Raw genomic sequence first — 10,722 nt, 5'->3', positions numbered from 1 at the left:
TGTTCCCAGTCACTTGTCCTCTGTTTAGTCTATACTAGAAGGCAGAGCTGTCATCAGAACATATTGCTGAGGTTTTCTGTAAAGTAAATGTAATATATACTTCTTCTTTTTTTTTTTAATCTCGTACCATTTTTTCTACCCTTGGAACAACTTTTGAATCGTGACGTAACCAGGACTTGCTTACATTCAGTAGCTGCATCTGTCAAGAGTAATAGTGTTCACGTTACAACTTCAGTGTTGGCCTTTACAACAGGAAGCACACTGTTTATGACTACACACACACAGCTATCACACACTGACGATATAATCACACAACTTTATTTTAGTCATACATTTCTTCGCTTTATTGGTGCATTTTGGACAGTATCCAGGCCATGCTGCTCGATAAGAATACGTCCTTCTCAGTAATCAGAATCTACATTAGAAGAGTCTTTAATATTTTTCTGAACTTACTTTTTTCTTATGCACGACCTAGTCTGAACTTCATTTGGCTTCTCCAGTGTGGAACTTGGACGTGGCTCTTGAACAGCCTTTGTCCCTTGATCAGTGTAACATTTAATAATGGTCATGCAGATTCTGAGAGCCTCAGTTTAAGCCTGTCATGAACTCTGGGCTGGGATCAGCACGCTCTATGGAGCAGGTCTTGCTTGTGCATTTCCTAATTTCCTTGCTTCAACAAACATTCCCTGCCATTTATTTTTCCTTGTATTTCCTGTTCATGTTTCCATTGGCTAGGCAGATCTCCTCCTTGACTGGCTTTTTTTGTCACATCTGCTGTATTTCTGTTCAGGAAACCCAGCACTCCTGGACTTGTTTATGCTTCACTTCCCTTCCCTAAGAATTTTCCATGCTATCTTTTGTACCATTCTTCTGCTGCTTCCTTACTGGGAAACTTGCTCACATTTTTACTAGCTCAGGCAGCTGTGCTAATGGCAGCAGCTGTTCCAAGGTTATGCAGATATTACATATCATTTTTTTCAGGGACTTCCTTGTGTAAAACCTTTGGATAGGAGATGATTGTGTGTGTGTGCATGTGGTTATAGCACAGATAATGATCTGAACGTGAGTGATTTTCCACACAGCCTTTACAAGGGCTTTTTTGCTTCCTCCAGGCCTCTGTATCCTTGAGTGAAGGCACACCCATCTGCCTGTTGCATTCCTTTCCAGATGACATGCCTGTCAAGGAAAGCTCTGAGCATCATTCATGGTGCCATCTCATCTACGTTGACGAGACCAATTCCATAGGACAGTGTGGCACCTTGTAACTACAGGCACATATGTCCTAAATTTAAGCCGTATTACAGCTAGAACTGTCTTCTTCAGCAAGATGTTAGTATTTCAGCTGTGTTTTTTACTGAATAATATAATTGGCTGCTGTTGTGCCACTTGGTGTAGGCTAAAGCATCTCTCTCCACTAATCTGAAAGTGATTAAAACTGTAAAAATGAATTTTCATGGTATTATTATTCTTTGTTTAGCAAATAGTAACTTCCTTCTTTGGACACAAAAATAGGATATGACCACCAGCTTTTATAGAAAATCATTCAATATGTTCAAATCCAGGGAAGGCTTCCAATTACAATGGGACTGGATTAAACAATAAAGGAACCCAACCACAAATGGGGAGTAGGTGGCCTCTTTATCATTACTTCTTTCTTCTAATTACAAGATCATACACTATAGAAAACAGGACAAGAACTTTTTTTTCTCTCAATTTCATGTACTGTTCAAATGTTTTTGGACAGTGCAGACTTTTTTGTGTTCAAATAAAGGATTTATAAAAGTATGTAACTTTGAGTATACCCTATTTATCATGTGTGTCATACACACACATTTACACTGTAAAAACATCAGTTTGTCACGTGAACTAGTAATTTTTATTTGCACTTTTGGCAACTGGGTATTGTTTGATGGACAATTTTGTACATTATGCTCTTGCCAGAAGTTCTATATTAATCTAATTTCCATGAGACTTCTTCTGGAAAGTTATACTTCCATAAAAATATGGTGTTTTCTAACAAAGGGGCTAATGCTGAAGATTCTGGGTTTTATCTGTGTGCATTTCATGGCTGCTTGTTTCTCAGGTAGCTAGCAGCTCGTGGACCTTGGCTGGCACCTCAGAATGCATGCAAAGCACATCCTATGTAGACAGCTGTGATGTGGTTTATTTAATACAAAGACCTGGTGTGTATTACCAAGTTTCACTAAAATAGCTATGTAAGCATAACTCCCCAGCCAACATCTCTGAGCCAGCAAAACCTCCAATGTGGACACAGCCTGCTAGCCAAAAAACAAACAAAAATAACTTCTGTCAGCTTAGTTCATGTTGTTTTATAAGTTGAAGTAATTTTACTGGCAAGAAAGCTATGTGAACATCTATAGTAGATGACTGCTCAGACATTCATTTCAGAAACAGCTGTGCTAACCAAGAAATGGCACCCATGTGTGTCTCAGAGGTTATTCCCCTTGCAGCAAAGCCAGTGGAATGGCACAGACAAACACTGCTCACCCACATCAGTATGAAGGCAGATTACATTTGAGCAGTTCACAACAGGGATCTGGGGGAAGCTGCAGGGTCGTTTGCCAACAGCTGAAGGCGTGTCAGCAGTGTCCCTGCAGCTGCTCCTTTCTGCTGCTCCACTGAGGTCAGCTTGCCCCCTCCCAGGGAGGCCACATAACACAACCCAGAACTCTAACTCAAATAATGGTGTTTCCTATTACTACAAATAATCTGGTGGGTGAGAGAATTTTCAAATTTCAAGACACAAGTTTAATTTATACTTACCTTGAAAATCAAATCGGTGGGAGTATTTTAAGAAAGAGGTTGTGCTACAATAGACCTGACCCTGACCACAAGCACAGTGACAGGAGACTTCCTTCCCTTTATTTAGGGAAGCAAGAAACAGCAGAGCTTTACTCATGGAATTTTGCCAGGTTATTCCTAACCTTGGACTTCCTTTCCTACACACTGTCTATTGTTAATATTACAATGTCACAGTATAGGAAACGGGCATTCTTGAACAAAAACTGGAACAGAAACAAAATTGCCATTCATGTCCCTGAGCCTCTACATGGACACTATCATAAACTGCATGAAATTTAAAACAGGTCTAATACATTCAACATTAAATTCAAAATATAGTGTTAAGACAATATCTTAGTTAGGTTGGTTTTCTGTTCAATGGGAATTGTAGGCCTAATCCAAAGTTCAGGGACTGATTCTATTTGTGTGTGTACACATAAACTAACTCCATAGCTGTTTAAATGAGAACAGTTTTCCCCATCTAGTCAATTAGCCAATTAAAAGGTGAAAATGCTTTTAGTATATTAAAAGCTTGCAAGGAAGTGTGGCAGGGACAAGCCAAAGTACAAGAAAATAAAGCCTGTAGGAGAGTCTAAATGCTTCAGTGATGGGGAGTTGATTAAAATTTGGATTAGAAACTTAATGGATTTTACAAAATCCACGGTGATCATAGAGAGTTCATTCAAAGGGATTAAAAAAAAAGGGGGGGGAGGCAGGGAAGAAAAGAATTGCTTCTTGAGTTTACTCAGTATTTAAAAGAACACAAACATTTTACACCACCAAACAAATTATGTCAACCTGAGTTTTAAGAATTGGGTTATATATATTTATATATGCCAAATAGCTTAGCAAATTAATGAGCAGGTTCAAGAAACAATGTTCTCAGTGATTGAAAACTGGACATTTTACTGTCTGCAGTTTAAAACTGATCCTGAATTTGGAAAATATAAGGCGAGATACATTTTAAGATAAGTCTTGAGGCTATGAACAATTCTCATGGGAACACAAACACTGGAAATAATTGTATAGTGAAACTTCTCCTCGATAGATTATACAAAACATTCTGCCCTCTGCTGTTTACACCAGGAAAAAATACACTGGGATACAAATCTGTTGAGAAGCAAATAGCTAAGGGCTGAGGCTAACTCTGCTTTTAAGAAAATAACCTAGGTGATGCTTAAACGAGTTGGATTTTCAGTTGTTCCATACACTTGGCATGAAGTTCACCTGAGTTTAATGATCTGTCCAAAAGGTACTGAGAAGCCAGTCGCAGGCTGCTGACTTCATACCACCAAAAGCTGCTGGACATACAGGAAGGGCTGTTCTGCAAAACAAAGTTAGATTTGCAATAAAACATACAGAAGTTCCACTCTAAGGGTAACAGATTATGTTTCATATTGAGTATATTTCTAAAGATTAAATAGTAATACACTCTATTCCTCACAGATTATTCAGAACTCGATGTTTGTCAATTGTTTCAAGATTAAGATCCTGCACTGCCTGCAAATTACATTTGGTTAGGCACTTTGAAAAAAAACAAACTTAAGTAACTTTTTAAGAGGTAACTTGAAAGTCACCTTTTTTTCTGTTATAAAATAAACATTCAGTTCTTCCAAACTTGCAAAGAAATAGTAGCAAAATGGCCTCAAATTTAACTTTCCTTTTAGCGGGTAGATACCAGAGGAAATTTTTAAAAGTCTGTTAAAAATAAAATAGGTTAAAAGTAGCAACATTACCTTTTTTTTTTTAATAGCTTGTGGTTAATGCTTTGTACTCCCCATGTCTTGTTCAAAGGTTTCTATAACGCGATTGCAAAATCATAAGAAACAGATTATATTAAATACAGCTTTGCATGTCACTTTTAATTTTGGGTAGAGTTTGCATTAGAAAAATCCAGATCCATGAGTGAATTCTTGTTTACCACTCTCTGTGGGTTACTGAAGTAGATGCTTTTTCAGCCTCCAGCCCCAGGTGCCCTCCAGAGCAGCAGCCCCACAAGCACTGCAGTTCCAGCCCGGTAAGTTGGGTGGCTCTGGTGACACCAGCAGCAGTGCCACTCTGTGTCTGCACAGATCATGGTGGCTCAGACAGAACCTGCACATCAGCACCTCTGTCCTTGCAGCTGCAGGCCCTCAGTGGCTGCTGAGTGTGCTACAGAGACAAGGAGGGGGGAATTTGCAGAGCTGTGGGAGGACCTGTTCCAACCTCCCACAAAGGCCAATCTTCCTCTCTGAGAGCTGAGCTGAAATCCCTAAGTGCTGAGAAGCTGCTTTTCCAGGCTCAGCACTTCTGCTCAGAACAAACTGAAAGGTACAACTCAACAGCAACACACTTGGGCAAAGGCTCTTTCTCCTTTTCTTTTTGACCTTGTTCATGGATCACTGCCACACTGACTTTCTTCAAATTTCACCCAGCTTTTAAATTTCACCTTGACCACCCTCAGCTCAGGTCTTTTTTTGTTAGAGGAAGCAAGGCTGTTCAGTGCCACAGTTTTTACTGGTAAGCAGCTTCCAAAAAGGGAATTATGCGGGCTTTCCAGTGACATCCTGTATTGACAAAATCCGCTTGAAGTCTCCATTTTACTCATGATCACCAAGTGAAACCCTCCCCTTCTCTTCTCACATGTGCTTCCAGACATGACACGTGTAAACTGCCAACACTTAGTAGGATGCAACTACCTCTGCAGCAGCTAGTTTTCTTTTTGAAAAAAACATAATCAAGAGACAGAAAGGTAAGTATGTTCAGATTCATAGGGCAGTAATGAGAGACAAGAAAAGCTTCTAGGACTTGTATCTACAAGTTCTGTTTTGCTGCCATCAATTCTAGACTATGGCTACAGTAAGCAGAAATGGAGCAAAGAGAAACCACTGACTCACATCTAGGCTGTTCCTGTATTTCACCTGAAAATGTAGGCCAATTACAGAAAAAATACTAATTGGAAATCCAAAGTATTAACATTTGATCACGTTTAATTACCACATACTATATGTGAAAAAAAATGCTATGAAAAAGTCACCACATACGGGCAGTAATGAGACACAGTGATCCATGGGAGAGGAAACCATCCTCATGCTGCAGGAAGCTACTGGAGAATCAGCAACTCCATGTGCCAGGAAACTGAGGGGCTTTAAGTGCAGGAAGTGTGCATGATTAAAGCACTTCTGCCATGCAGGTTTCATTGGAAATAGTACCTCTCAAAGGTTCAAAAATTCAGAACAACAAAACAATGCATTAGTGACTGCAGGAGCCCAACTGAAACAGAAACATGTGGTGTTGCTATGGAAGACAGTAAACACACAGTTATTGCCAGAGTCTGTATGTTAATGTTCTCTCTGGCCTGTTTGTCCTTCCAGATAAATTTCAGGGGCTTTGAGGCACCCTCACTAGTGATGTTACAACATCAATTAGGAAAACTATTAAATCTGAGTCACAAAAGCTAAAATATATTGCATTGGAATACAATTGAAAAGTGACTTTTGACCCAACTTTCGTGAGGCATTTTTCTTAAAAAGGGAAAAGCATCCTTTATGCTGCAATACGTAGCTAGTCTTTCCCTTCTGAGCACAGTATGCAATCGGGGAACAAAAATTGTTGCATGACAACATGAAGATCAGACTTAACACTATTAACACAATTATAGTTAACACTATTCTTAATCTCCCCCTAGCCCACAGTTTTACTCCTGTGGTGTTTCAGATCAGCTTTACATACAGAAATAACCGGACTGATAACTCACATTTAGGCCACTGGGTTTCCTGCAGGAACTGCTCCCTGCAGAAAGCATGACACTGCCTGGCAGGGGTTGTAGCTAGTCTTGTTGCAATGAGGTATTAGCGTGGTGGTATTTTATCTCATTATAAAAGCAGTGTCACACTCAGCCTCTGTGCCAGCTGAATCCAAAACTACGTGAAAAACCTACTTGATAAATGTAAAAAAGAATGTGCAGCTTCATAAAATATTGAGACAGCTCTACTTACTGTAGGAAAGCTCAAGTAGAAATACACTAATTTAGAGCTAGGGGAATTCTCAGCATAGCATGCTGAATCTCTGAATGTGCACTAAAGCCAAACCAGCTACCCAGCTCGTATCAGGCAGGTGTGTAAAGTTCACAGCAGAGAACATGCAGCCTGTAATTACTGCTGAAGAGCCCGGCACAGGAAAGCATCTCATCTGATCCAGATGTTTATTTTTCTTCAAAACATATCTGTGAACATAGTTTTTAGTTGCTTCACAAAGTGCTCAGTAAGACAACAGCCACCAACCGACACTACTTCATGTTGCGCACGATTCTCCTGCAATGGTTTGTCTTCATCTCCCCCAGGGCTTGTTCCAGCTGCTGAATGAGGTGGAGGAGGGTGGCAGGGTCGGTTTGCAACACCTGGGCAGTTTCATCTTCGTTCTCAGTAAGGTGGAGCTTTATGGTCACAGCAGGCTTGATCTGTTGTCTCAAACTTCGGCTTGCAAGCTGCACAGGGAGATTGGATGAAGTGGAATAAGGAAGCAAAGGGTGGTTTCCCACTGTCCTGCCTACAATTCACAACAGGTTTGCAGGATCGGCCTGCAAGTTTTAAAATCCTTCCCATCCACATTAAAAATAAACACAATCTGTTACTTAGTTTTACTGCGAGGCAGTACTAATACACTTAAATTAATGCTTTCATAGTAATCCTGAAAATTAAGTGTTAAGTAAGACCAGGTATATTTATTACATGCTAACATTTTTAAATGAACCTACCAATTCCAATTTCATAAAGCAACAAAGACTACGTATCCTGTTTGACTCATAACTATCTTTGTTGGAATAACAAAACTATGCCAGTTTTAAAGAAATTTAAAACTTCTGCCTCCATTGCTTTGAAGTAAGATAAATTCATGGTTTAATAATTGTTTATCATGTTAAAAATGCAAATTAAAATACAGAATACTGAAACATAAATTACCTGCACATCCAGTCTCCACTCAAGATTGTGATAGCTAGGAAGCTTTGGTGCCAGCTCACTAAGAATGCTCCTGATCTCCTTCCTGTTATCGAGGTAGAGCTGGAGCAGTAATTTGTTCAATTCATCTGAGAATCCCAGAACATTAATGGAATCTTGGAAGTCAATCTCTGAAATCTAGGAACAACAATTTAGGCCTTAATACGGGACTGTGTAATAATCATTACTTGCTGGAAAACAAATAAAACTGTAAGGAAACACTCCATGTGGTATGGTGCAGTTACTTCCCTGCAGGAGTATGTGAGTACAATTCTACAGCTAGGACAAAACAAATCATCCAGGTTTTAAGGGATTTTCTCATGTTTATCTATTACTGCTGATTTGCATGAGCTTCAGGAACGGTTTCAGAATAGTTGGTTTTTTTTAAGGAAAACATTCAACATCCTCACTTTTAAGCCTTCATATCAGAGAACAAAATGCAACATAAAACATCTGAGTTTGTCACGGGGAAATACATATTTTAATCATCAATTTAACAAGAGTAAGTTAACATAACATTTATACTCGCACTATAAACATTCTGAAGTGATCTGAATGTCTACACCTGTAAGTGAGCACCAGATATGACTTTAAGGCTCCTGCTACATAACTCAGAGTAGCCTCTTTGTCCTGAGCTGGGGGAGCCTGGTTCATCACTGTGGATGCAGTTATTTGTTCACCTCAAAAGGTGGTGTCCTTACAGTGCACTCACACCCTAAACACATTCTGTGATCAACTGTATTCTACCACAATACCTATCACTTATCTGTCAGTCGAGTCACATTACTTCAAGGGAAGATTCTGCAAAATTTAATCCCTTCCCCACACACTCTCCAGAACCACGCCTGCATGAGTCTAACTTGGAATGACTCTTCTCTGAACCCCTTCTCCATGTCTTCATCGTACAAATGTTCTACTGTATCAATAGTAAAAAGTCTTTCCAATGGAAACTGTAATTACCCAGCTATTGTTCTTTCAATGCTTACACCCACCCAAACTTCTCACGTCAGGAGATGAAAAAGCTCCCAAAACGACAGCATCAGACAAACATAGGGGCTGTTTAACCTTATGCTGAACTAGGTTTTCCCCACTCATCAGTATTTTCAGAGCTGTAAGTGTTTAAAACATCTTTTGAGGATATCCCTGAGTTCACGCCAGAGAGGTGTCCTCACCATCAGCTTGGAGCTCTCGGTGAGGAGATACGTCAGTCCCTCCACCCCGTGCTGAACGGTGTCGACACTAATGTTAAGTTTTCCTTTAAAGAAAGTACAAAGAACCTTTTACTTTCTTATTAAGTTGCCACATCAACAATACACAAAACTGCAAATTTACCCAAAGCTGAACTGCAAAAGACGCACAGAAAAAAAAGCGGAGGGCTGTGCGCCCCGAATGTTAACGTGAGAGGCCCAAACAGCAGGTCAGATCCCTCACCCAAACCAAGCAAACAAAACACAGACACCCAAGAAAAACCCCAAACCGATTTCCTACAGCGCGACACGGAGCAAACCGCGCTGCGGGCAGCAGGGCCCGCACCGCCCCGCGGCCCGGGGCCCCTCGCGGAGCCGCCCCGCGCCCGCTGCCCCCTGCCCCGCGCCCGCTGCCCCGTGCCCGCTGCCCCGCTCCCCGAGCCCCCCTGCCCCGCTCCCCGCGCCCCCCTGCCCCGCGCCCCGAGCCCCCCTGCCCCGCGCCCGCTGCCCCGCACGGCTCTTACTGGCGGCCGCCTCGCAGGCCCGCGGCGCCGCGCCCCGCCGCAGCAGCTCCACCGCCAGCCGCGCCAGCTCGCCGACGGCTGAAAGAGAGAGAGACCCGCTGCAGCCCGGCCCGCTGCCCGGCCCGCCCCCCGCCTCCCGGCCCGGGCCGGACCTGCGGCGCCCGCGGGCGGCAAGCGGCCCAGGTGCGCCTTCTGCTCCTCCGACAGCACCAGCAGCATCGCGCCCGCCCGGCAAGGCCCGCCCGCCCGGCAAGGCCCGCCCGCCCTTCCGCGGCCCCGGCCGCGCCTGCGCAGCGCCCCGAGCCTGCCCGGGCCGGAGCGGCCGCGCTGCTCCCGGGAAGCAGCCGGTGTTCCAGCGGGGAGGAGCGCGGAGCCGGCCCGGGAACCGGCGGCGGCGCAGAAGGGCCGGGAGCGGGAAGAGCGAGGTGCGGCCCGTGGTGCCCGCTGCGGCGGATCCCTGCCTCGTGCCCCGCGCTGCATCCCAGCCCGCCCGCCTCAAAGCCGCCCCGCTCCGCTCCCGCACCAGGCCCTCCCGCGGCGGGCACCGCGCCCGCAGCTGCGGGACGGGGCCGGGGACAGGGCCCGCGGGAGGTAACAGCGGCACCCGTGTGCTGAAATTCCAGGCACGGCACTGCTCTTCACGTGCCTCAGGCTACTGCTAGGAACACGCGTTCCTGCCGTTTTGAATACAGCCACCCCCCCCCGCAAAAAAACCTGACCAACATCCCAGTGTTCTAAATTACTAAAATGATGCATAACTTCTCAGAAATCTAGTTGCCCAGGGAAGCTGTGGCTGCCCCATCCCTGGCAGTGTTGAAGGGCAGGTTGGATGGGGCTTGGAGCAGCCTGGGCTGGTGGGAGGTGTCCCTGCCCATGCAGGGGGTTGGATCTGGATGGGCTTTAAGGTCCCTTCCCACCCAAACCAGCCCGTGACGCTATGAAATCGTTGTTTTCTCTTTTAGGAGATAGTTCATTTTGTTAAACAAAAAGGTTGGTCAGTTTCTGAAGGGTTTATTTTAGAACAGTCTGGAAAATGTGAGTGGAAAAATATTTTACTTCCAGAAAAATATTTAGTTACCAGGCTGGAGATCCCCAGATAACACAGTGCTGTTCCATAAGCCAGGCAGTCACCAACTCTTTCTAGCTATCCCACGCACGCAGGTGAAATGTTGTGCCTGCCAACAGATATGTTCCAGTTTAATTATATTTGAAATTTTTAATCTTATAAATTAC

At 43.5% G+C, this 10,722-nt stretch overlaps 1 protein-coding gene across 2 annotated transcripts; it reads right to left on the bottom strand.

Moving 5' to 3' along the window:
- Positions 1-296: 296 nt before the first annotated feature.
- Positions 297-9,739, bottom strand: COMMD2 (COMM domain containing 2). Of its 2 annotated transcripts, XM_051626635.1 has the most exons (6): positions 9,642-9,739; positions 9,490-9,567; positions 8,951-9,033; positions 7,743-7,916; positions 7,065-7,267; positions 297-4,126 (listed from the first exon to the last, which is right to left on the bottom strand). In XM_051626635.1, the coding sequence occupies exons 1-5, from the start codon at positions 9,706-9,708 to the stop codon at positions 7,070-7,072; spliced, it is 600 nt and encodes a 199-aa protein (XP_051482595.1). In that variant the 5' UTR covers positions 9,709-9,739; the 3' UTR covers positions 297-4,126; positions 7,065-7,069. The 2 variants fall into 2 exon arrangements, with proteins under 2 accessions (XP_051482595.1, XP_051482593.1); XM_051626633.1 differs by lacking the exon at positions 297-4,126 and having other exon boundaries at positions 6,972-7,267.
- Positions 9,740-10,722: the final 983 nt, after the last annotated feature.

The sequence above is a fragment of the Apus apus genome, chromosome 8 (genome assembly GCF_020740795.1).
Source record: "Apus apus isolate bApuApu2 chromosome 8, bApuApu2.pri.cur, whole genome shotgun sequence".
In the NCBI taxonomy this organism is placed as follows: domain Eukaryota; kingdom Metazoa; phylum Chordata; class Aves; order Apodiformes; family Apodidae; genus Apus; species Apus apus.
The sequence above is the reverse complement of the archived record's forward strand: the minus strand, read 5'-3'. Positions and strand labels throughout refer to the sequence as shown.